This window comes from Nycticebus coucang, chromosome 4 (genome assembly GCF_027406575.1).
Source record: "Nycticebus coucang isolate mNycCou1 chromosome 4, mNycCou1.pri, whole genome shotgun sequence".
Taxonomy (NCBI): Eukaryota; Metazoa; Chordata; class Mammalia; order Primates; family Lorisidae; genus Nycticebus; species Nycticebus coucang.
Window position 1 is genome coordinate 141,041,141 of NC_069783.1, and position 26,779 is coordinate 141,067,919.

The 26,779-nt window shown below is 43.9% G+C and overlaps 1 protein-coding gene across 5 annotated transcripts in view; it reads right to left on the reverse strand.

Moving 5' to 3' along the window:
• Nucleotides 1-1,349: 1,349 nt before the first annotated feature.
• EWSR1 (EWS RNA binding protein 1) overlaps nucleotides 1,350-26,779 on the reverse strand; it is a 39,034-nt gene continuing 13,604 nt past the window's right edge. For 2 of the 5 annotated variants that reach the window (XM_053588817.1, XM_053588821.1), the window contains 13 exons: nucleotides 25,228-25,414; nucleotides 21,227-21,394; nucleotides 17,094-17,305; nucleotides 15,614-15,794; nucleotides 12,816-12,850; nucleotides 12,246-12,278; nucleotides 11,830-11,948; nucleotides 5,671-5,800; nucleotides 3,658-3,780; nucleotides 2,895-3,057; nucleotides 2,399-2,496; nucleotides 1,930-2,182; nucleotides 1,350-1,747 (listed from right to left, as the gene is read on the reverse strand). In XM_053588817.1, the coding sequence (XP_053444792.1) occupies nucleotides 1,708-1,747; nucleotides 1,930-2,182; nucleotides 2,399-2,496; nucleotides 2,895-3,057; nucleotides 3,658-3,780; nucleotides 5,671-5,800; nucleotides 11,830-11,948; nucleotides 12,246-12,278; nucleotides 12,816-12,850; nucleotides 15,614-15,794; nucleotides 17,094-17,305; nucleotides 21,227-21,394; nucleotides 25,228-25,414 (1,742 nt within the window). In that variant the 3' untranslated portion in view covers nucleotides 1,350-1,707. Of the gene's footprint in view, nucleotides 1,748-1,929; nucleotides 2,183-2,398; nucleotides 2,497-2,894; nucleotides 3,058-3,657; nucleotides 3,781-5,670; nucleotides 5,801-11,829; nucleotides 11,949-12,245; nucleotides 12,279-12,707; nucleotides 14,004-15,613; nucleotides 15,795-17,093; nucleotides 17,306-21,226; nucleotides 21,395-25,227; nucleotides 25,415-26,779 lie in introns of those variants that run through there. The other 3 variants (XM_053588816.1, XM_053588818.1, XM_053588822.1) reach the window with 2 other exon arrangements.

Here is a 26,779-nt window from a genome sequence, read left to right on the forward strand (position 1 = left end):
TCAAAAAAAAAAAAGTCACTCTGGCCTCAGAGGAAGGATTAGAGGGGCCCAGGGGCTGGCATAGTAGAGGCAGGGTCATGGATGGACTTAGTTATCCTGGATGTGGAAGAGCCTGATGCTGGGTGGCAGCTGGAGTCTAAGGGAGAGTGAGCCCCCTCAGATGACACCAAGGTTGGGGCAATGCTTCAGTTTGCTGACTTGGTATAGGGGACTAGTTAAGAGCAAGCCATGCAGGGGAGGTGCCATGTCAGCTCCAGGCAGAAGGCAAATGCCTCAGTGTGGGAGGACTGGGCAGAGTAGCTAGAAGAGCCCAGCACAAGCCTTGGAGTCCTCCTGCATTTAGGGGATGGGAGGGCAGCAAAGGAAATGGGGAACCACGACGGGACAGCCACTGACATACGAGGTGGAAAAGCTGGTGTGTTTGAGGGCTGCCATTTCAGTGAAGCCAAGACAGAGAAGAAATGGTTTTTTTTTTTTTTTTGAGATGGAGCCTCAAACTATCACCTTGGGTAGAGTGCCATGGCATCACAGCTCACAGTAATCTCCAACTCCTGGGCTCAAGTGATTCTCCTGCCTCTGCCTCCCAAGTAGCTGGGACTACTGGCTTCTGCCATAATGCCTGGCTATTTTTTGGTTGTAGCCATCATTGTTGTTTGGTGGGCCTGGGCTGGATTCGAACCCAGCAGCTCAGGTGTTATGTGGCTGGCATCTTAGCCACTTGAGCCACAGGCACTGAGCCCAGAAGTGGGTTTTAGTAAAGGAGGTGGACATAGTACTTTTCCTTGAATTTCCCTGTCAGAGCAGGAAGATGGTTTGCTGGCTGGAGGTGGATAACAGGTAGGGTTTTCCAGAGGCAGGATAGCAAACACATATAGAACATGAAAGAAAAAAGAACCAGCAGAGGTGAAGCATGTATCCAGCAAGGCTGGGGAACAAATGCAGAGAACCTGCCCCAAAACTTCAGGACTCTGAGGCATTTCAGGGGAACTTGTGTGTCCCAGAAGCAAACCCCACAGATGGCCCCTGAAAGGCTTCCTAAGTCCTCCCCTACTGCCATCAAGCAAGGGAAAGAAATCAAAGAACTCAGTCCACATTGTTCTTGTGCCCTCCCCCTTAACCCACTCTCTCCTTTAACTCTTGGACACTACTGAGACTGTCAGGACAGTGCTTTTGTTTCCATGACCAACAATGCCCTGCTCTGCTTTGATTTCCCATCCCAATCTTTCAGATTTTCCCTTACATGGCACTTGATCAAACTTATCTAGATGGCACCCATTCCCTGGTGGGTTCAGGGCATTGTCCAAGTAGACGTGCAGTGACTGTGGAACAGAGGCCGAGAAGAATGACCGTTTATAAACATTTGTAATTTTATTTAAAAAAAAAAAAAAAAAAAACATCACAACCATGAACATTGTTACAGTTAGAGGCCCTCCTGGTTCTCCACAATGATACTGAGCATGCTCACAAGGGGTTCCCACTGTTAAGTTTTAGTTAAACAACCATCTTTAAAAGAAAAAAAAAACTCCGCACACTACCATTTAACTTGTTTTAATGTTTCTTCACAAATGGTGAAAAATACTAAAGTACAGACAAGGAATAGTCATAATGTTGTGGCCAACATTATAAATATGGAATTATAAATTTAAAACATTTTCTGGTTTAAAAAATAAATCTGGTAGTCAATGCAGCTCTGTGGGATCTCTGCATCTAGTAGGGCCGGTCTCTGCGCTCCTGACGGTGCTCACCTCTGCAAGGCAAAGAGAGCCCTGTGGTTACAGCAGGGAGGGGGCCAGTAAAGAGCCCCACAGGACCCACCCTCTTTCTATCTGTCCTAGCACTGGCACAAGCTCCCTGACAGGTGGGAAGGACTAAATGCCCTCTCACACTGTGCCCAGCAGCAGTCTGTGCCTGCTTTGAATCATCACATACTTATCCATTTTTCCAGGTCCTCCACGTCCGCCTCTTCTTCCTCCCATCTGTTCCATCAAAGGTCCAGGAGGGCCTCCAGGGCCACCTCGTCTTCCTCCACCAAAACCACCTCGGTCCATACCCCGGCCACCACGGAAGCCACCTCTGTCTCCACCACGACCACCTCTGAACATTCCACCAGGGCCACCACGGTCCATGAGACCACCTCTTCCTCCCCGCATGCCACCAGGGCCACCTCTGCCACGATCACCACCTAAGGTGAGGAAAGGATGAGAGACAACAGTTAGTGGGTAGATGTAGAGGTTCTGTGGACATGCCATGGAGGCTGTTCAGGATATGCGTCCTTCTCCCAGAGCAGAAATAAAGCAGATACTTTTCTTAAGCAGTGGGAAGCTGTTTTTAACCAAAGCCCATAAATAAGAACAGAAGTGTAGCACCAGGAAGCTGAGCTCACAAAACTTGTACCTACCCGGGGGTGGGAAGGGTGGTGGGAGGAAGCCTTCAGGCTTTGGGGCCTTACACTGGTTGCATTCTGTTCTCCAGGCGAAGTTCTGGTTTCCACAACCCCTGTGTGAAATCACCATCACAGTAGAAATCATCATTTGAACTAAGAAAATTGAACAAATATCATGCTCGAGCAGTTACACACTCCACTATCGCTATAATCACTGGGTCCCAGATCACAAACCATTAAGTTCTGTGTACAGAAAATGGCTTTAGAGCAGTCTCAGAAGGCTGCACACCCACAAGACCAGTGGAATAAACGGTGATGAGAAGGTGCTGAAGCAGCCAGGGAATGCCTGATTTAATGGCCCCCTCCCCACCAGTCAGGTCATGGTCACGGTCATAGTCATACTCTTTTAAACAAAGAGAATTCAGCAATCCTCCTTCCCAGGGTGGGAAGGAGGTGAGGAGGAGGGTGACTTCAACTAGCAGGGTATCGATTTGCCAAAAAAGGTACATACGGATTGGGACACTGCCAGTCTCCAGCTCGGTGCTGGACGTTTCCTCCTCCTGAGGGGTTCCCTCTGGAGCCCCGCGGGCCCCTCGGAGGGAAACCTCCTCTATCTCCTCCACGGCCTCCCATACGACCCATGGGTCCCCCAGGACCTCCTGGGCCTCCAGGACCTACCAAACAACAACAACAACAACGAATCATTTCTTTGCAGGACCAGATTTGCTATAGGTAAATAAAAATCACTTAGCAGGGCGGCACCTATGGCTCAAAGGAATAAGGCGCCCGCCCCATATGCTGGAGGTGGCGGGTTCAAACCCAGCCCCAGCCAAAAACTGCAAGAAAAAAAAAAAATCACTTAGCAAATTGCAGACTCTACTGCTGTCATTTCCCCACCACTGGCCCCGTAGGCTCCATGGCCTAGCTCAGGGATCAGCTCATTCCTATAATCACCAGGGTCTGTGTGGAGCACTTTCCACATATTATTTCATTTAGACATTTTCATGATGAAACTAAAGCAGAATAAATAAAAGACAGCCTCCACAGTTGATACCCAAGCCTCCCTGAACAATTAAAGCCACACTTCTCTTCTATTCCTTTTATTCCCACAAACACTTACCATCAGCTTCCAGCAGTCTACTATTAACTCTACACACCTTTTTTGTATTTCTAATGGGGTCATCTTCACTACCAAGTTTCTCAAAGGCAAGAAGTGTACTGAAAAACTTTTAAAGCAACACAGAAGTAGCTCAGAGAAAGTGCTGAGTAAATACCTCCACGGAGTGGTGGTGGCACCCCTCTGCCCTCACGGGGTGGCATACCACCGCGCATGCTGTTCATTGGAGGCTTCTTCCGAGCAAGAGAGACTTTAAGTTTGCTCCCCTGAAAATCTTTACCTGAAACAAGATAACAGAATGCTAATTACTCCCCCACATTTTTTCACCAACCCCCACTGTATCACCAAACTTGAATGTCCTTAAATGCATCAAGTCTGCATAGTCTTATTTCTTTTTTTTTTTATGACAGAGTTTCACATCATCACCCTCAGTAGACTGCCGTGTTGTTATAGCTCACGGCAACCTCAAACTCTTGGGCTCAAGTGATTCTCTTGCCTTGTCCTCCCTAGCAGCTAGGACTACAAGTGCCTGCCACAACCCCAGCTATTTTTTTGTTTGTTCAGCAGGCCCAGTCTGGATTCGAACACACTAGTCATGGATCATGTGGCTGGTGCCCTACCACTGAGCTACGGGCGCCCTCCCCACAATCTTAGTTCCAAAAATCTTTATTGACAAATCCAGAAAAAGACTTTTTAAACATATTTAAAAAGCTCTTGGCCAGGTGTGGTGGCTCACACCTATAACCTAGTACTCTGCAAAATCTCTGAAAAAAACAAACAAATAAAAAAAAGCAAACCCCCCCCCCAAAACAAAACAAACAAAAAAACCCATAAAACCTCTCTATCCCCTGTAATCCCAGCACTGTGTGAGGCCGAGGCGGGACTGCCTGAGCGCAGAGGTTCGAGACCAGCCTGAGCCAGAGTGAGACCTTCTCTCTAAAAGTAGCTGGGCGTTGTGGTGGGAGCCAGATTCCAAAGTAGTGGCAGCTACTTGGGAGGCTGAGGCAAGGGAATCTACTTGAGGCCAAGAGTTTGAGGTTGCTGTGAGCTATAATGGCACACTACTCAGGGAGACAGTAAAAATCTGTTTCAAAACAACAACAAAAAAATCCAGGATTAATTTTAAGACCTTCTTTGAAGGGATCTCCCTAGTCAGGGTAAGTGACTGGAGCCCTCACACAGCTTAATGGAGACAGACAATCTTCTGGCTCCTATGGCTCAAGCTCCCTCTACCTGCCACACCCTACAAGACTGCAAAGAGAGAGTACATTTGTTTTTTGTCCCTAGAACCACGTAAGAGAATGGTGTTTAGGGCAAGCACAGTAGGGTGGCACTTGTGGCTCAGTGAGTAGGGCGCCGGTCCCATATGCCAGAGGTGGCAGGTTCAAACCCAGCCCCGGCCGAAAACCACACACACACACACACACACACACACACACACAAAAAAAAAAAAAAACAAGAACAAGCACAGTAGCTCATGCCTGTAATCCCAGCACTCTGGAAAGCTGGGGAGAGTAGAGTGCTTGAGCTCAGGAGTTTAAGATCAGCCTGAGCAAAAGCAAGACCCTGTCTCTGCTAAAAATAGAAAAACAAGTCCGATATTGTAGCTGGCGCCTATAGTCCCAGCAACTCAGGAGGCTGAGGGAAGAGGATTGCTTGAACCCAGCAGTTTGAGGTTGCGGTGAGCTATGATGCACTATTACCTAGGGTGACACAGTGAGGCTCTGTCTTAAAACAAACAAACAAAAAAAAAAAAACCCTCGGCGCCTATGGCACAGTGGTCATGGTGCTAGCCACAGGCACCAAGGCTGGCAGGTTTGAGCCTGGCCCAGGCCAGCTAAACAATGACAAGTGCAATAAGAAAACAGCCAGGTGTTGTGGCGGGCGCCTGTAGTCCCAGCCACTTGGTCGGTTGAGGCAAGAGAATTGCATAAGCCCAAGAGCTTCAGGTTGCTGTGAGCTGTGATGCCACAGCATTCTAGCGAGGGCGACACAGTAGACACTATGTCCACTGTCTCCAAAAACAAACAAAAAAAGAGAGAAAGAAAGAGAATGGTATTCTAGTAGCATCTAACAAGACCCTTTTTTTACCTGTAAATTGACACATGCAAAATTTGTTTCAAGACCCTGTGCGTGCCCAGAATGAGTTAAGAATGCCAGCACATCCTACCATCAAACCACTCCACGGCAGCCTTTGCAGTTGGTGGGTCTTCATAGGACACCGTGGCATCACCTTTGGGCTTTCCTGTTTCCTTGTCCAGGTAGATGTGGATCATGGGTTGTCCAGTTCTCTTGTTCATCTACACATAAAACAGTAGTTAGGCTGTGACTAGAATATACTACTAGTTTGGGAGAAAACAGTCCATGTGAAATTCTCAAGAGTCTCTCAGACTATCAAAATGTAGTCATTTTTTTTTTTTTTTTTGGTGCATTTTGGCCGGGGCTGGGTTTGAACCCGCCACCTCTGGGATATGGGGCCGCCCCCAAAATGCAGTAATTTTTTACATGCAGTCACTAGGATGTCCATTTATCTTTTGAGCAGTAAAATCATGGGTGACTTATTCCCCAAATTTTTACAACAATGTGTATTTAGATGATCTCCCCTTAGATGTGTTCTTTTTTTTTTTTTTTTGTAGAGACAGAGTCTCACTTTATGGCCCTCAGTAGAGTGCCGTGGCCTCACACAGCTCACAGCAACCTCCAACTCCTGGGCTTAAGCGATTCTCTTGCCTCAGCCTCCCGAGTAGCTGGGACTACAGGCGCCCGCCACAACGCCCGGCTATTTTTTGGTTGCAGTTTGGCCAGGGCCGGGTTTGAACCCGCCACCCTCAGGTATATGGGGCCGGCGCCTTACCGACTGAGCCACAGGTGCCGCCCTAGATGTGTTCTTATTATAAAAATAAAAACAGAACTGAAGTTAATGTGTGAGTAAACAGGATGGGCTCTTTTCCTTCCCTAGCCATCTTCTGTGCCCAAACAGGCAGCCACCTTGTAGATGCAGTCATATTTTGATGCCATCACATAAGACAGGACTACATAAAGAAAATACCCATAGACCATTAAGTACCCAGTATTAAGGGCTGGGTGTGCCATAAAACTTCTTGGTTAAGTCCAAGACAGCCAGCCTTTCTTTCAGAGTTAGAACAGAGAACTAGTTGTTCAGCTGAATATGAGATGTAGCTGGTTTGAATTCAGTAGCCACACTCTACAAGGATATTCATGTGTATTTTTTGTACTAAATATGCACATGGTCAAAGTCTTATCTATACCTGTTTGTTCACATATCCAGTAATACTTAAGAGCAATCAATTTACACTGCTGTAAAAACAGAGGAACAGTTGTAATAGTATGTATGTACTAATACCCATGCTTTAAAAAAAGGACGTGATACATAAAAACTGAACTATAGCAAAATGATAGTATGAAAAACGGGAAATGTATTTACTTCCCTTTATTTCTAAAATTTTGATGGTAAATACTACTTTCTCAACCAGTGTAAATCCTATACACCTTAATAAGTAAAATATTATATAAATATTAAAAAACAATCTTCTGAAAAGAATTTGTTCCTTAAACATAAAGTGCAAGCATAAGTATTTTTGGGTTCATCTTTGCCAGGAGCACGCAGATCATGACAGCAAAAACTAAAACTAAAACCATTTAGCTTTTGGGGCCAGGCATAGTGGCTCATGCCTGTAATCCTGGGAGGCTAAGGCAGGTGGATTGCTTCAGCTCAGGAGTTAAGAGATAAGCCTGAGTAAGAAAGACCCCATCTCTACCAAAAATATAGACAAAACTCCTTATGTAATTTACCAAATCCAGCTTGGCACCCGTAGCACAGTGGTTACAGCAACAGTCACATACACAAAGGGTGGCATGTTTGAAGTTAGTCCAGACCAGCTAAACAATGACAACTGCAACAAAAAATAGCTGGGCGTTGTGGCGGGTGCCTGTAGTCCCGGCTACTTGGGAGGCTGAGGCAAGATAATCACTTAAGCCCAAGAATTTGAGGTTGCTGTGTGCTGTGACACCACAGCACTCTACTGAGGGCGACATAGTGTGACTCTGTCTTAAAAAAAAAAAAAAAAAGATTTACCAAAACCAATTGTACTTCTACGTAACTGCAATAAATCAGAAAATGTCATTTAAGGACTATTAACCACAGCAACTCAAACAAAACAAACCAACACCCCCAACCTAAAAATAAATCTAATAAATATCTGTAAGACCTTTAAGGAAATATTAACTGAAGACCTCCATAAAAGGGGGGACGGGAGGGATGGACCTCTTACTCAGTATTACAAAAATGTCAATTCTCCTCAAACTATTTTATAGAATTAAACATCCAACTGGGTAAGGTTTTAAGTTTGTGGAGTTCACAAGCTGATTCAAAAATTTATATGAAGGGCTATATCTGTGGCTCAAAGGAGTAGGGCGCCGGCCCCATATGCCGGAAATGGTGGGTTCAAACCCAGCCCCGGCCAAAAACTGAACACACACACACACACGAAAAAAAAAAAATAATATATATATGAAAAGAGAAAAGAGCAAGGGATTGTAAAATATTCCTGAAGAAAAAAACAACAAAACAGGTTTGGTGCCTGTAGCTCAGTGGCTAGGGCACTGGCCACATGTAGCAGGGCTGGTGGGTTCAAACCCGGCCTGGACCTGCCAAACAACAACCAGAGCAACAACAAAAAAAATAACCAGGTGCCTGTAGTCCCAGGTACTTGGAAGGCTGAGGCAAGAGTCTGAGATTGCTGTGAACTGTGATATCACCGCACTCTACCGAGGGCAACATAATGAGATTGTCACAGAAAAAAAAAAAAAGAAAAATGACAAAACAAGAATTTGTTCTAGCTATCACGACTCAACTCAGCATAAAGACATAGTAATTCATTGTGGTATTAGCAGAAGATCATACAAACTGACCAACATAAGAGAGCCATTGCCCGGCAGTGCCTGTGGCTCAAGTAGGGCGCCGATCCCATATGCCGGAGGTGGCAGGTTCAAACCCAGCCCCGGCCAAAAAAAAAAAAAAAAAAAAGGAGAGCCATTGCCGGGCATTGTGGTGGGTGTCTGTAGTCCCAGTTATTTCGGAGACTGAGGCAAGGGAATAGCTTAATCCTGGGGTTTAAGGTTGCTGTGAGCTGTGACAACACAGCACTCTACTGAGGGTGACATAGTAACACTCTGTCAGCAAGTTTGCATGCGTAAATTTCTATGTGACAGATAAAGCACTATACACCACGGGGGAAGGCGAAGACTTGTTAATAAATGTTGCTGAAACAAAAAGATTTTGTATATAGAAAAAAATAGACATAAATCAGTAAGGAAAAGAATAATTAGTTCAACCATACTAAAATCATTATCTTTTGGGCACGCCTGCGGCTCAAGGGGTAGGGCGCCGGTCCCATATGCTGGAGGTGGTGGGTTCAAACTCAGCCCCGGCCAAAAACAAATAAAACCAGTTTTAAAATCATTATCTTTTATTCATCAAAAGAAAACTAAAACAAGGAAAAGATATTTGCAACTCAGACACAGCTCATATAGATATGTTTTTTTTTTTTTTTTAGACAGAGCCTTAAACCGTTGCCCTGGGTAGAGTGCTGTGGTGTCACTGCTCACAGCAACCTCAAACTCTTGGGCTTAAGTGATCCTCTTGCCTCAGCCTCCCAAGCAGCTGGGACTATAGGTGCCCGCCACAGCATCAGCTATTTTTTTTTTTTTGCAGTTTTTGGCCAGGGCCGGGCTTGAACCTGCCACCTCTGCCATATGGGGCCAGCGCCCTACCCCTTTGAGCCACAGGCGCCGCCCCGCATCAGCTATTTTTAATTATAGCTGTCGTTGTTGTTTGTCAGGCCTGGGCTAGATTTGAATCCGCCAGCTCCAGTGTATGTGGCTGGCGCCTTAGCCTCCTGAGCTATAGGAACCGAGCCACGGCTCATATAATATAAAGAACTATTACCTATAAATCAACAAAAGACAATAAAAAATGAGTATAAAACATAAACAGGAATTTCATTCAGGTAAGAGGGTAGGCAATAAAAACAACCTTTTAACAATCAAGGAAAAGCGATTTAAAACCATGCTATTTTTCTTTCACCAGAAGAGCAGACAGACGATTCTAGCGTAGAGAGAAAGACGTAAACCTCGTTATCAGAAATGCTGGCTGGAGTCTAAGTTGTTCTGCCATACTGTTATCTTGTGAAGCTACATATGTGCACACTTCAAGAACCAGCAAATTCCACTCCTAGATACAGGTGATCCACATTATTTGTGGATTCATTCTCTGTGAATTTGCCCATTCCCTAAAGGTTATTTGTAACTCCCAAATGGTACTTTCATGATAATTTATCAACATAAACAGGGTAGCAAAACATTCAAAATGCCCAAGGCACATGTTCCTAACTGAGGTGGAAGACAGGGCAGAAGCTCTGTTGTTTTGTTTGAGTTTGGGCAAGCTGAGAAGTTTGGAAACCAACTCTGGCATCAGTCAGCAGGGCAGGCTCAGACAAGTCACTTAACATCTTTTTTCTCTTAGAAACTCAGCTACTTATCTGCTTCTCCCTTTGAAAAAAACTCCATCTTTCTTAATTTTCCAAACTTCACTAACACCATGCCAATAATTCAGACCAAAACATTCTAGTCACACCAGCCCTGTGAACTTGCCAGATTCCTGCCTCAGGAACTCTGCCCTTACTGTTCCCTGCACCTTCTCCCTCTTCTTGCTTTATTTTTTTGCATACTTAATCTCTAACCTGACATTCAATTTTACCATCCATTACCTATGATATGCAAACTCTGTTCACTGGTATATCCCCAGTCCTGAGAATAGTGCTGCCTTATAGTTATGTGTAGTAAAAATTCAAGTTAAAAAATATATGAGGCTGGATGCCGTGGCTCACACCTGTAATCCCAGAAGTCTGGGAAGCTGAGGGAGGATCCCCCTTGAGCTTAGGAATTTGAGACCACCATGAGCAAGATAGATACCCCCTCCCTGTCTCTACTAAAAATAGAAAAAAATAGCCAGGCGTTGTTGCAGATGCCTCTAGTCTCAGCTACTTGTTAGGCTGAGGCAGAATGATTGCTTAAATCCAGGAATTTGAGGTTGCTATGAGCGAGGCTAATGCCATGGCACTCTAGCCTGGGCAACAGTTAGAAGATGTATCTCCAATGAGGTAAGAATAATAAAATTCAGACTGTGGGAGAGAGGGATTTAATTCGGAATATGCCAAGTGTCTCAAAGGCAATCTTTTTTTTTTTTGAGACAGAGCTTTAAGCTGTCACCTTGGGAAGAGCGCTGTGGCATCATAGCTTACAGCAACCTCCTTCGAACTACTGGACTCAAGCGATTCTCCTGCCTCCACCTCCCAAGTAGCTGGGACTACAGGCACCAGCCACAATGCCTGGCTATTTTTTGGTTGCAGCCGTAATTGTTGTTTTGGCGGGCCCGGGATGGATTCGAACTGGCCAGCTCAGGTGTATGTGGCTGGCGCCCTAGCCACTTGAGCCACAGGCTCTGAGCCTTCTAAGGCAATCTTATTAAAGCTCTCCTTCTTTTTTTTTTTTGGAGACAAGAGTCTCAAGCTGTCATCCTGAGTAGAGTGCCATGGTGTCATACATCACAGCAACCTTGACCTCTTGGGTTTAAGCGATTCTCTTGCCTCAGCCTCGCAAGTAGCTGGGACTACAGGTGCCTGCCACAATGCCTGGCAATTTTTGTTGCAGTCGTCATTGTTGTTTTTAGCTGGCCTGGGCAGGGTTTGAACACACCAGCCTCGGTGGATGTGATCGGCACCCTACCTACTATAAAGCTCTACTACTTTTTTTTTTTTTTTGAGACAGAGCCTCAAGCTGTCGCCCTGGGTAGCATGCTATGGTGTCACAGCTCACAGCAACCTCCAACTCCTGGGCTCAAGTGATTCTCCTGCCTCCGCCTCCCAAGTAGCTGGGATTACAGGTGTCTGCCACATTGCCCGGCTATTTTTTTTGGTTGCAGCCATTCATTGTTGTTTAGCAGGTCCAGGCTGGATTCGAACCCGCCAGGTCAGGTGTATATGGCTGGCGCCTTAGCCGCTTGAGCCACAGGTGCCGAGCCAGTGTTCCTTATTTTTTAAACTCTATTCAACCTCAAAACTCATGGGTTTAAGTGATTCTCCTGCCTCAGCCTCCCGAGCAGCTAGGACTATAGGTGCCCACCACAACGCCTGGTTATTTTTTGGTTGCAGTTGTCATTGTTGGTTAGCAGGCCTGGGCCAGGCTCGAACCCGCCAGCCTTGGTGTATGTGGCCTGCTAGACAACTTATCTGTTTATGTGTTTACTGACCTTAACAACCCCACACTGCTTAAAGAAGTCTGCCAGATCATCTAGGGTCACATTGTCATTTAATCCTTGCACATAAATTGCACTGTTGTCAGAGTCTTCATCCGGATCTACAGGTGGGCCTTGCAGAGAAAATAAGAGTGAAGTTATTATCTTTATCTATAGGAGCTTCTTATCTTGCTAGTGCCTGATGGTATTCATCACAAATCTAAGAGAACTACCAACTATAATAACAAAGAATGCTGTTTTTTATTTATTTTATTTAAGGTGATCATGGGTGCTCGTAAGGGCAGCCCAAAGTACCCCTGACAGTAAGAGTGTAATACATTGGTCTATCGGGCTGCTGTATTCTACCATTCATTTACTTCTGTGCCATTAATTCATAAAGCACAGTACAAAGTTCAAGAGTTCAAAATTACCTAGATCAAGATCTGGTCCTTCATCCATGGGTCCTGCCAACCAGGAAAGATCATATAAAATATTATTAGTGCACGCCTTGCAAGCTACAAACCTTACAAACACACACAGCTATCTACTATACCACCATTTGATGGGGATTCATTAAATTCAAAATGACCTGCACTGCTAAAATGGAGCAGTGCCTCTTTAACATTTGTGAAAGGTTTGCTAGGGTTTGCTGTTTCCTTTGCTGGTTTGCTTCTAAACCATTAACCAAATACACTCTCAATGCTTATTGTGCCAAATTAGTGTTAAATTTAAGTCAAAATTTTTCCTCCAAATAAACCAAATTTAAAAAATGTATTCTCCCCCATATTACAGAAGCAGTTGGCTCAATACTTCAAGTTACCCTTTGTTTTGTAACCATAGGTTAACCTTATTACCCCTAAGACAATGCCGGCAGTACCCATTAGTCTCTTTTGTATAGATCATTTTTAAACCACTTATGAAACTAATAAAAAATTATAGTTTTCTAAAAACTGATCGTATTTTTTTTTAAACACTATCCATGGTAATACTCAAAAACTTACCACCAGGCTTATTGAAGCCACCTCGCTCTCCAGCGCTGCTGGGGGGATAAACGAAGAAATGAAGGCCTTTCCCTTTAAAAGCCAGTACCGCTCTGAGCCTTGTGGGGGGCTCGTGGGGAAGAAGGGCACTGGCTAAACACATCTCCAAACAATGCATCTCTCTCATCTTGTCACTATGCCTTTCTTCAGGGCAGCTTGCTCAAATTTCCTCAATATACAACCTTGCTTCTCTGATTGTACACACCAGTGTGGTTGGTTCCTTTCATTTCGGGGGCTGGTATTAATAGTGCAATACTTGGCAAATTAGGAAGAAAAAAAAGTAGATCCCAAACACCCACCCCATAAGCTGAAAAACCGGGACACATAGAGAGGAGGAGCAAGCAAGAGTAACAGCTGTGATGAATCTTTCCATGTTCATAAAGGTGCACCCTCAACCTCTCCCAGGGGAGAGCCAAATGAGGCCCTGGGCTTCCTAACAAGTCACAATATAATAAAGCAGAAGACAACCACATCAAATGCCTACAACACACATCAGAGGACGCATCCAGCCAATCTTCAGCATAAAGCCATACATTTCAGGGCACTAATGGATTTAACAATTGCTGTGAAAGGAGAATTTACAACAAATACCAAGGCTCAACGGACTGGGGGTGCAACTTTATAGACATTATCAGTTAAAAATAATGATTATGGCAGTATAAAATTACATATCTCTTTAGAGTGGAGACAAGAGTATGAATTGGGCTTTTTTTGGTTAGAGTTTGTTTACTTTAAATAAAGGCAGCTCCTCAGTGGGAGGCCTTGAGATTTTTTCTAACCAGTATTGCACCTTTAATACCTGAATATACAATTTCAAGCTGTTGCATGCAGCTTTGTTTCCTTTTTAAAAGAACACACCATAAAATGCTCGCTCTCTTTAAACACAAAAAGTTTACACTTTAATTTTACACAATTCTAGAGTATTATACCTCCTCTGGTTCATTACCAAACAACAAGTATGCAGTTACCAAAGTTACAGAAGGATTCCATTTATACAATGAATACATTTTGTTAAAAATATTCTATGTATATTTTTCCTCTCCATATGGACACCGTGTCTAGTCCCACTTTTCATTATGCTGCCGGCTGAGTACTGAGTACAGGTACTTTTTAAGTATTGAAGTGTATACAAGGCTCTCACTTTGTAACCTGTAGCATATAAATGCGACAAAGCATGTTAAAAAGTTTCCACGTTTAACAGCCAATGAAAATATCAAAATACTGAGGCAATGAAAAAGGGCATGTTAACAACATTGAGTGCCTTACCTGCAGAAGACACTGAAAACCATCACCACACCACAATAAAAAAGGGGAAATGGGGGAAACACCCCTGTCATGTTCCCAAAGGATCCAACAGACTGCTTCACAGTCTGTTGAAAAACCTATTGGGAAAGCCATGGTCTCTTCTATGGCTCCAGGCATCCAGAAAGAGAAGCCCCTCTATTAGCAAAATTAGTAAAATAATTACTTCTGGAGTATTAAAATAAATAAACTTGAAATTGCTCTGACAATCGAAAAACACTAAGAAGTCTAGGTGATTTGAGACGTGATGATAGTAATTTCAAGTGTCTATGTCTATTTTAAAACAGCCATAAAGAAGTGAAACCTTTATAATGGAATGATATTTTCCGAATCAGAAGATTGATTGTACTATATACCAAATTATTCACAAACTTTTGCAATTGTAAAATGATTTTTTTCCAATAAAGATTTCACTGAAGACTTTATTTTTTAAAGTTATGCAGAATATGCAAAACACTATTAAGTAGAAAGAGATTTGCAAATATGAAAATTAAAGCTCAACTTTTTACCTATTTAATTCTGAAGTTCATTTCTGTTAAAAAAATGCTTTTAATTTTTCCTTGAACTAGTAGTGGCATGCCAAATCCAATTTATACTTCTTTAACATTCTGCATAACTTTTTAAAAACTAGTTTATATAGGGACAGAACACACACAGAACTAAGCCTTCTGGATTATGTTAACCATCAACATTATAGCTCACCTTTATCAAAGTACAGACACCAGAAAGGAAAGAGGGGACGGGAGAAGGGAGGGGAAGGGCAGGCAGAGGTATCAGGGTTATGTCATTGATCTAAACAAAGTTTTCTAAACCAGATTGTGCCATCAATCAAAATGGTCAAACCGATTTAGACTTTCAGAATCTCCAATGGGGAGTGAACCTATATAATTATATATATCACTCTGCAAAAAGCTATTGGATTTTTCTGAACTTCATCCAAACTCTGTATCAGGTGCACCTCAGGCCATAGTTTAAGGGTTATGGGACCCTGATCATTATGTTCAACCATTCTGAGTATAAACAGAAGTTGGGGACAAACATTGTGGAAAACAGCTGCATTCCTTTTCTGCAGTTTATACCAGGTATTTCAAGACAACCATTCAGAGGCAATTAGTTAAAAACCTAGGGTCGTTAGAAGGGTTGTGTGTGTTCCATCCCAAATCTATTACCCACAGAGGCTTTTCACCTCTGGAAATCCTGAAGGGAACTGAAAGCTCTAGTTTCAAAACCATTCTTTTCTTTCCCCAACCCAACAGAGTATATTTGGCAGGGAAAAAAGCAAACTGCCATATATATGTCATAAAGATGACATTTCCATGTTTTAGAATGGTTTGATCTCAAAAGATTGTCCATGGAAATGCAGAAATAAATTTCTTATGTCTTTCAGTCCCTTCTTTCCATTGAAAATCCTATGGATGAAACAAAATTAGGTAAAAGGAGAAAAGGTTTGCTCTTACCCCATTCCACCGCGTCCTCCTCCCCGCCCACCTCTGCTCATGCCTCCACGATCAAATCCCCCTCTTCCCCTGCCCCGGTTATCAGGGCCACTCATGCTCCGGTTCTCTCCTGGTCCGGAAAATCCTCCAGACTCCTGCCCATAAACACCCATGCTACTGGGGTGGTCCTGTCGGAATGAACCTGAGGAAAGAGTCACATCTGTAAGCCAGGGACCAGCATTTATACTATTGCCTGATGTACTTTCTCCTGGAATCACAGAATTCTCAACTGCAAGGCACTAATACCAAGGTACAACCTTCTTTACACCATGATATGGCAGCCCAAATCAGTAAGCTCTTCTAAGTTCAACTGCTGATTTTATGAAGGCTGAAACCATCTTATAGAGTTAGCCTAGAATAAACCATTTGTAGACCAAAAAAGCCCCTGGCCGACATACATTTATAGGGTTCTATAGCCTAAGATGCCTCTAAAAGCAGCCGCTTTAAACTGTACTCAAGAAAAATATAACCAGTAGGGCTTTAGAATTTTGCTAGGGACTGAGCTCCATCAAGTAGCACTACTTGTTTCAGTCATGAGACATGCTTGCTGATGGAAGAAATTAATTAAAAAAGGGCAACAATCCAGGTAGAAATTATGAAGATAGTAGTTTCGTGCTTTTGGTTACTTCCCTACACACAAAAGTACAAGTATTCTGTAGTTTTTTTTTTTTTTTTGAGACAGTCTCATTATGTAGCCTTTGGTAAGAGTGCTGTGGCATCACAAAGGCGTCTCTTGCCTCAGCCTCCCAAATAGCTGGGACTACAGGCGCCCGCCATAATGCTCAGTTATTTGTTTGTTGCAGTTGTCACTGTTGTTTTAGCTGGCCCAGGCTAGGTTCGAACCTGCCAGCCTCAGTGTATGTGGCCGGTGCCCTACTCACTGAGCTATGGGCGCCAAGCCTGTAGTATTTTCTTAATGCATATAAGCAAACAAAAAAATAAAAACATATATAGCATTTAGAGCCAAGCACAGTGGTGTATACTACGATCCCAGCTACTCAAGAGACTGAGACAGAATAGCTTATGCCCCAGAGTTGGAAGCCAGCCTGGACAATGTAACAAGAGTCCATCTCAAAAAAGATAAAAATATACTTTTACTTAACTATCAAAACCATAGTAGCCTTCAATAGCTGCCTGCCCACTCTCCTTTATGCTTTAAGGTGAGTAGGCCATAAGAATGCTGGATTTACTCACTGCATATAACTTTCCTAAAATACTTTTTCTCGTCAGTTACCCTTTTTTAGTAAGGCATACTAATGACAACTACATTGGAGAAAAGCACTGAAGTCATCTTTATTGAGACATCAAGCTGTTAGCTAGGATGTCATGTCCTAAAGATGTATCTAGGATTCCAAAAGTAAACAATGGTAAAAAGCATTTCTCATGTTCAAAAACTTCAAACACAATCATTCTTATTTGGTTTTCTCTCTTAGCAACTCACTCTGCTGCCCGTAGCTGCTGCTCTGCTGGCTATATTGACTTGGAGCCTGGCTGTAGGATCCAGTTTGGGGGGGGTAACTAGTGGGAGGCTGCTGCCCATAGCTGCTTTGTTGACCATAGCTACTCTGCTGTCCATAGCTGCTCGGCTGCCCATAGGTGTTCTGCTGAGAGTAACTGCTCTGATCATAACTAGTCGGCTGTGTAGAAGAATAGCTGTAAGAAAAAAAAAAAAAGAGAGCACTTTTTAGGAAGGAGAGAAGGCTTATTACTTCCTCAAATAAAGGAGACATTCATAGCACGTGACATAGACATCCTGAAGAAAGCAGTCATTTTCTACGTATCAATAGTCTGAATTTAAAATATGCAATTATTTTTGCATTTAGAACAAAACTTTAAATGGGGGGGGGAGGGGGTTGTTATTAGAACCCACCTGTACAAGCATCATAGAATCTCCTCTTATGTCCCCCATTCCCATTTATTTTATCTACCTACCTACCTACCCACCTTTAAGGGATAGTCTCACTCTGCTGCCCGGACTAGAGTGCCACAAAGTCAGCCTAGCTCACAGCAACTTCAGACTTCTGGGTTCAAGAGATCCTCCTGCCTCACTCAGTCTCCCAACTAGCTGGGACTGTAGGCGCCCACCACAACATCTGGCTAACTTTTCTACTTTTAGTAGAGACGAGGTCTTGCTCAGGATGGTCTCAAACTTCTAAGCTCAAGGGATCCCCTGACCTGGGTCTCCAAGAGTATCAGGATTGTAGGTGTGAACCATTGTGCCTGGTTCCCTCATCCCTATTTAAAATGTGTTTATTTTTAACTATAGTCAAGAAAATATGGGAATTTAGATGTTTCCTGTATTATGATCAGAATATTCACATGCACATGTGAGGAAGGCTGACCCAGTGAAAAGGACATTGAGGAAAGGCAGGAAGATAGGCACAGTGGCTCATGCCTATAATCCTACAACTCTGGGAGGCTAAGGCAGGCGCCTGTAGTTCCAGCAACTTGGGAGGCTGAGGTAAGAGGATCACTTGAGCGCAAGAGTGGGAGGCTGCTCAGTGAGCTACAATGCCATGGCACTCTACCAAGGGGCAACAAAATGAGACTCTGTCTCAAAAAAAGATGAGGCAGGGAGAGTTAAATGAGGTGTTCGGCCCCCAGCCTGTCTCCAATAACTCTTCTGGAATAACAACGATTTTCCAAAAAGACAAGGCTGCCTGGTGGTGTGTGTGTGTAGGGGTGTGCCACAGAAAAGTGGTCATTTTGGGGCGGCACCTATGGCTCAGTGAGTAGGGTGCTGGCGCCACATGCCAAGGGTGGTGGGTTTGAATTTGGCCCTGGCCAAATTGTTTTTTTTTTTTTGTAGAGACAGAGTCTCACTTTATGGCCCTTGGTAGAGTGCCGTAGCCTCACACAGCTCACAGCAACCTCCAACTCCTGGGCTTAAGCGATTCTCCTGCCTCAGCCTCCCAAGTAGCCGGGACTACAGGCGCCCACCACAACACCCTGCTATTTTTTGGTTGCAGTTTGGCTGGGGCCGGGCTTGAACCCGTCACCCTTGGTATATGGGGCCGGTGCCCCACCAACTGAGCTACAGGTGCCGCCCAAAGACGACTTTTTTTCCCAAAGACGACTTTTTTTTTTTGTAGAGACAGAGTCTCACTTTATGGCCCTCGGTAGAGTGCCGTGGCCTCACCCAGCTCACAGCAACCTCCAACTCCTGGGCTTAAGCGATTCCCTTGCCTCAGCCTCCTGAGTAGCTGGGACTACAGGCGCCCGCCACAACACCCGGCTATTTTTTGGTTGCAGTTTGGCTGGGGCTGGGTTTGAACCCGCCACCCTCAGTATATGGGGCTGGCACCCTACTGACTGAGCCACAGGTGCCGCCCGGCCCTGGCCAAATTGTAACAACCACCACCACAACAATAAAAGCCAGGCATTGTGGCGGGCACCTGTAGTCCCAGCTACTCAGGAGGCTGAGGCAAGAGAATCGCCTAAGCCCAAGAGCTGGAGGTTGCTGTGAGCTGTGATTCCACAACACTCTACCAAGCGTGACAAAGTGAGCCTGTCTCTAAAAAAAAAAAAAAAAGTAGTCATTTTCCCTTGAAGATTTGTCTAAGTGTTCACAATTGCTTTGCTATACAGTTAAAACTTTTCAGACATGTCTGAATGCAACCTGAGCATTAATAAAGAAAAGACAGAAGAAAACTTCAGAATACATAAACTATATGAAAGATGACTATGAAACATAGAGAGGGCTGGAACAGCGGCTCATGCCTATGGTCCCAGCTACTGAGGAAGCTGAGATGGGAGATCGTTTTGTGTCCAGAAGTTCAAATCCATCCTAGAAAAGACAGTGAGACCCTGGCTCTAAAAACAAAAATTTAATCAGTATGTTAAATAACTGGCAGAGAAACTAATGAAAGATATATTCTTGTATAGAAATAAAGCTTGAAACAACTAGTATTAAATTCTGATGAACCACGATAATGAGAAACAAAAACGACATTATTTTAAGATGCAATTAAACTAATGGCCTATCACATCACAGTTGTGTGAATTCCATAGTCTCTCAGTGTGCACCTATTCAACTTGCCAGATTAACTGTTCTTAGCACAACAGATATGGACCAGCTACAGAAGAACAGCTGTAAGTTTTGCCCACTTTTGCTCCAAGTTGTATGGAGACATTTACTCTGGCAGCTCCTTTTGTTTCAGAACCTGTTCATGTCTCCTGCACTTTAATGAAATTGTGTGTAAAAAATCCCCAAACTTTTTTTTTTTTTTTTTTTTTTGAGACGGAGTCTTTCTGTGTCACCCTCAATAGAGGGCCCTGGCATTATATCTCACAGCAACCTCAAACTACTGGGCTCAAGTGATCCTCCTATCTTAGCCTCCTGGGTAATTGGACTATAGGTGAGCACCACCATGCCCCACTAATTTTTCTATTTTTAGTAGAGATGGACATGTCTGATTGTCCATAAAATCTGGTCTTAGGCTGGTCTCAGACTGCTGAGCTTAAGCACTCTACACGCCTTGGCCTCTTAGTGAGCCTGACCTGGTAATTATTATTTCTAGTAAAATTTGGGCTAGGTGAGATGGTTCATGCTTGTAATCCTAGCATTCTGGGAGGCCAAGGCAAAGATCCCTTGAGCTCACCTGTTTTGAGAGCAGCCTGAGCAAGAGAGACCTGCTTCTAGTAAAAATAGTTAAACTAACTTGGAGGGTGTGCCTGGAATCCCAGCTTCTTGGGAGGTTGAGGCAAAAGGATCACTTGAGCCCAAGAGTTTGAGGTTGCTGTGAGCTATGAGGCCAGGGCACTCTATCCAGGGCGACAGAGTAAGACTCTGTCTCAAAAAAACAAAACACTAGGCTCTGTGCCTGTAGCTCAAGTGGCTAAGGCACCAGCCACATATACCAGAGCTGGAGGGTTTGAATCCAGCCTGGGCCTGCTCAACAATAATGACAACTATAAACAAAAAATAGCCAGGTGTTGTGGTGGGCGTCTGTAGTCCTAGCTACTTGGGAGGCTGAGGCAAGAGAATTGCTTAAGCCCCGGAGTTGGAGGTTGCTGTGACCTGTGACACCACAGTACTCTACCCAAGGAGACAGCTTGAGGCTCTGTCTCAAACAAACAAACAAACAAAAAAATTAAGGCAAAGTGACAAAGTTACTTTAAAACAAACAAACAAAAAAAACGCCTTGGACTTTATCCATCCTAACTGCATTGGAGAAAATGGCTCCTATGGTTCTGTGCTTTCACATGCTTTTGCCTCTTACCCTTCTAAGTAAAAGAGCAAGAAAGAAAATTTTTTTTTTGGAGACAGTCTCACTCTGTTGCCCTGAGTACTGTGGCATCACAGCTCACAGCAAAAAAGACCAAAATTAAAGGGAAGAACCTAAAGTACTAAAAATGTTTTTGTTTTTATTTACAGGAACAGTTATTCACTGTTAGGCACTGCCATGAGAATCCAGGACTGAGGTGTTAATATAACTAAACATGTTCAGAGTTATCACTGGCAGAGTTAGATAATATATCTTACCAGAGGAGGTGAAAGCAAGCTGGTCAGCAACCTGAAAAAAATTCTGTTTTGTTATTTTACTAGGTCATCGTTCACAAGAAGGGACTGACCTGGTAGGAGGGTAGGATGGAGGTGCGGTGACTGGCTGCATGGGATAACTCCCAGGTACCTGGGGATAACTGTAGTTACTCTGTCCGTATCCTAGGTTAGGCTGGTTGTAACCCCCTGTGCTAGACTGAGGTTGACTAGTCTCAGCAGGCTTGTTACCATCCTGGGGTCTAAAAGGAGAAATAAACAATGAGACTTTATTACCCACAAAACTCTTGGGTAAGAACTCCACAATCTATGAGCAATATGAAGCATTGGAATTGAGCTTGGAAATAAATATAAACCACATCAAACCCAGGATCAGTCCAACTCCAAAGAGAAGATTATGAAAGGCGAAGGAATCAATCACATCCACAGAAAAAATACCAACATGTGAAAAATACCACTTATTTCACATTAACAGCTATAAAAGGCTGTTATATTTTGTGTTGCCATCTTAAATGATATGATTTGTTAGGGAAGAAAATGCTTTTTCTCAACGGGGACTGTTAAAGACAAAGTTTTAGGTGGCGCAGTAGGTAGTGCACCAGCTGCATACACCGAGGCTGGTGGGTTTGAATCCTGCCGGGTCAGCTAAAAAAGAATAACAACTGCAACAAAACAAATAGCCGGGTGTTATGGCAGGTGCCTGTAGTCCCAACTACTTGGGAGACTGAGGCAAGAGAATCACTTAAGCCCAAGAGTTTGAGGTTGCTGTGAGCTGTGATACCACAGCATTTTACCCTGGATGACAGTTTGAGACTCTGTTTAAAAAAAAAAAGAAAAAAGAAAAGGAAAAAAAAGAAACAGAAACTTTTAACAATAATGTTAAGTTTTAGGTTAGAGTAACATTTAACCCCACGGCATTATAAATTTGGGAAGTCTGTGGGTTTCTATTTCTCCTAACAGACCAGAAAAAACATTTCCATACCAAGGACAGAGTAAGACTCTGCCTCAAAACAAAACAAAACAAAACTTAAGGTTGCTGTAAATTAATCTAACTTTGCTTCAAAGTCTCCATAATAGAAGTACCACAGTAAGGGAAGATGACCGACACACACACACAGCCTCCCTCATGATCAGATGAACTAGGAAATACCCCTGTTTGATGATGAAAATTAATCCCAAACCCCAAGGAAAAAATCCAGGGGTTTTGCTTTACACCAAGGTTATAGAAGTGAGCTGGAACTATTTTAAGCAAAGCCCAGGAGAACTAGCAGGCAGTAGAGAGATGATATGGACATGACAAGCTTCTCCACTGAGCTGAAATTGATCACAAGGCCCCCTCTTTCCAGTGGAAAAGGGAATAGCTGCCACTGATCACAAGCCAGTTGTTTTAAGTGCCAAGGATTGAAAAATAAATGGTAATTTATCAAAAAACCAATTCATATATAAAACCATCCAGCTATGACTTGGATATATCGTTGCAAGAGAGCACCAAATGGGACTTTACACATGTGATAACACTCTGAAACACCTAGGTCAACTGAAATAAAGACCTTCTAGGAATCAGCCACATAGCCAGATAGTTTAACTACTGCACAGGCTTTCTAGTAAGAATAAACTATCAAGCGGGTCTCACTGTATTGTTCCTCTCAGAAGTACTGTTACAAGGGTTTGCCAGAGTTAATTTCTTATCTCTACAGCAGACAAAAAGTCTAGGTTACAAGTTGATCTCTTGTTTATTCCCTAAAAATTCATCTTTGAAATCAGTGTTCAGTGTTCCTTCAAGAGCCACCTAAATGCACTGCCTAAACCAAAGACCTGAAATCATCTGTTAAGTAGTAATATTGTTTACCTGCTAACCAGTCATCAAGTATGAATGCTGCTGAACCTAATATTCACCCTGTAGCAGGGCACTCAGCCAAGAATTTGTATTTGTGTATGTGTTTTTTTAGACAGGAGTCTCACTTTGTTGCCCCTGGTAGAGTGCCGTGGCATCACATCTCATAGCAACACCAAACTCTTGGGCTCAAGTGATCCTCATGCCTCAGCCTCCCAAGTAGCTGAGACTACAGGCACCCACCACAACACCCGGCTATTTTTAGAGACAAGATCTCACTCTGGCTCAGACTAGTCTCAAACCCGTGAGCTCAGGCAATCCACCTGACTCGGCCTTCCAGAGTTGCTAGGATTATAGGCACAAACCACAGTAGCCAGCCTGTGTATGATATTTAGGTTATCAAACCTCTATGTAACACAGAGTAACTCATGACAACTGCTTAAGATGAGGTAGTGTTGGGGCGGCACCTGTGGCTCAGTAGGGAGGGTGCCGGTCCCATATACTGAGTTTTTTTTTTTTTTGGTTTTTGGCCGGGGCTGGGTTTGAACCCGCCACCTCCGGCATATGGGACCGGCGCCCTACTCCTTGAGCCACAGGCGCCACCCGGTCCCATATACTGAGGGTGGTGGGTTCAAACCCCGCCCCGGCCAAGCTGCAACAAAAAATAGCCGGGCACTGTGGGGGGCGCCTGTAGCTACTCAGGAGGCTGAGACAAGAGAATCACTTAAGCCCAAGAGCTGGAGGTTGCTGTGAGCTGTGACGCCACCTTCTACCAAGGGTGACAAAGTGAGACTCTGTCTCTTTAAAAAGAAAGGGCTCGGCACCTGTAGTCCCAAATACTTGGGAAGCAGAGGCAGGAGAATCGCCTGAGCCCAGGAGTTGGAGGCTGCTGTGAGCTCTGATGCCACAGCACTCTACCCAGGGCGACAGCTTGAGGCTCTGTCTCAAAAAAAAAAAAAAAAAAGAGAAGAAAAAAAGAGGTAGTACTGTTCGACTTCCAAGATATGATACATCTTTTACTGACAACTGGGTCATAAGCCTATTTCTCTTCTTTTCTTTTTTTTTTTTACAGTTTTTGGCCAGAGCCAGGTTTGAACCCGCCACCGTATATGGGGCCAGCGCCCTACTTCTTGAGCCAGAGGTACTGCCCAAACCATTTCTTGATATCTATCATGCTCCCTGACTCCCCTTGTATTGTAAACTACCATGCTTTCCTCAAAGAAAAAGTTGTTACCGGGCGGCACCTGTGGTTCAGCGAGCAGGGTGCCGGCCCCATATACCGAGGGTGGTGGGTTCAAACCCAGCCCCGGCCAAAAAAATAGCCAGGTGTTGTGGCGGGAGCCTGTAGTCCCAGCTACTCGGGAGGCTGAGGCAGGAGAATCGCCTAAGCCCAGGAGTTGGAGGTTGCTGTGAGCTGTGTGATGCCACGGCACTCAACCGAGGGCAATAAAGTGAGACTCTGTCTCTACCAAAAAAAAAAAAAGATAAAAAGAAAAAGTTGTTACCCATTTACAGAGCCAAATAACCCCCAAAATAAAAGAATCAAATGTACAATTCCATCACTCATTTTTTTTTTCCTTTTGAGACAGAGTCTCAAGCTGTTGCCCTAGGTAGAGTGCCATGACGTCACAGCTCACAGCAAACTCCAACTCTTTGGACTTAAGCGATTCTCTTGCCTCAGCCTCCCGAGTAGCTGGGACTATAGCAGCAGTTCTCAACCTGCGGATCGTGACCCTTTTTAACAATGAAAATATACTGTGGCATTAGGAAGGTTGGGAACCACTGGACTATAGGCACTTGCCACAATGCCTGGCTAGTTTGTTATTGTTGCAGTTATCATTGTTGTTTTAGCTGGCCTGGGCCAGGTTTGAACCTGCCAGCCTCGGTGTATGTGGCCAGTGCCCTACCCACTGAGCTATAGTCGCTGCCCCATCATGCCATTCTGTTGTGAAGAAAAATACTCAATTTTCTTCCAGGTTTAGTAAAGTAAAATCAACATCCTTTTCCTATCTCAAATGATCACCACACTGAAACCAAACAACCCAATCAGAGATATTTTTCATTATAGCCTTTGGATGGTACCATTTCACTGCTAAATGGAGAATATTTCTGTGATGTGTTCTAGCACCTTAGTTACTGGCAACTACGTCACAGATTCTCCATGTGTGCACAGCTGCCCTCTTTCCCTCAAACCCAAGCCTGAAGCAGTACAGAATTCAGAGTAGGTAAGTGTGGTCTTACCTTGTAGGTGCAGTAGCTGCCGGCTGCTGCCCATAGGCTGGGTAAGCAGGTTGAGTGCCATAAGCAGACTGAGCTGCATAGGAGGCCTGGGTGGTGGTGACTGTAGCAGTGGTGGTATCATAAGCACCAGTGCCATACCCCTGGACAGGCTGGCTGTACGCCTGGGGGGCAGTTGGAGTAGTATAACCTAGAACACAAAGGAGAGCTATATCAGATTTCCAGTCCCCTTAGAGAGCTGCCTAGACACTTACTCAAAAACAACAATTTGCAAACCATCTACTTTAAACCACCACAATATTGAATCCTTTATAATACCGTCCCTTTAGCAATAGCAATTAAGAAACCAATTCTTAAAGCCTAAATTCTCTGTTATCTACCTGGTTATTAGTAAAGCACTATTTCATTTACTCTAAAACTACACCTAACAGAAAGATGTTATGCTACAGAAAACAGAGTTCCTTCTGCCTCTTTCTAAAGGCATTCAATAGGAGACAAGTTGGCTTTTGCCAAGTCTCTAATGATTTTACTAGCAGGCCTTATTCAAAAGTTTCTCAACCAATAAACGTTTTTTTTGAGACGAAGTCTCACTTTGTTGCCGTTGGTAGAGTGCTGTGGTCTCATAGCTCACAGCAACCCCAAACTCGGGCTCAAGTGATCCTCTTGCCTCAGTTTCCCAATAGCTGGGATTACAGGAGCTCACCACGAAGCCTGGGTTTCTTTTTAGAGATGAAGTCTCACTCTTGCTCAGGCTGGTCTTAAACTCCTGAGCTCAGGCAATCCACCTGCCTTGGGCCTCCCAGAATACTAGGATTATAGGCGTGAGACACTACCTGGCCTTCAACCAATAAACTGAAGTATCCAAAGAACCCTCAAGGAAGAACAAAATATCCCTGGAAGGGAGGTAAAATTAAAGGCAAAAGATACAGCATTTATTTTTTTTTGTATACATAGTACCCCACAGGTATCTTCTCATCCCTCATTTAAAAATAGCTTACAGGGCAGTGACTGGCTCAGTGAGTAGGGCACTGGCCCTATACCGAGGATGGCAGGTTTAAACCCAGCCCTGGCCAAACTGTAATCAAAAAAAAAGTAGCCGGGTGTTGTGGTGGGCACTTGCAGTCCCAGCTACTTGGGAGGCTGAGGCAAGAGAATCGCTTAAACCCAAGAGTTTGAGGTTGCTGTGAGCTGTGACACCACAGCACTCTACCGAGGGCAACATAATGAGACTCTGCCTCAAAAAAAAAAAAAAAAAAAAAAAAAAGGCAAAAAAGCTCACAAAATAACAATCCAGGTACTTGTTTTAGTACTAAACCCTCTAATTTGGGTAGTAATTCATTTAATTACTTTCTAACAGCCCAAAACTCTGCATCATGGGCAGCTCATGTTTAATTTAAACAAACTGGAAATTCTACAGAAGGATGTGTTTAATTTTTTTTTTTCCTGAGACAAGAGTTTGATCCCCTTGCCTCAGCCTCCCCAGTAGCTGGGACTACAGGCACCCGCCACAACACCTGGCTAATTTTAGAGACAGGGTCTGGCTCTGGCTCAGGCT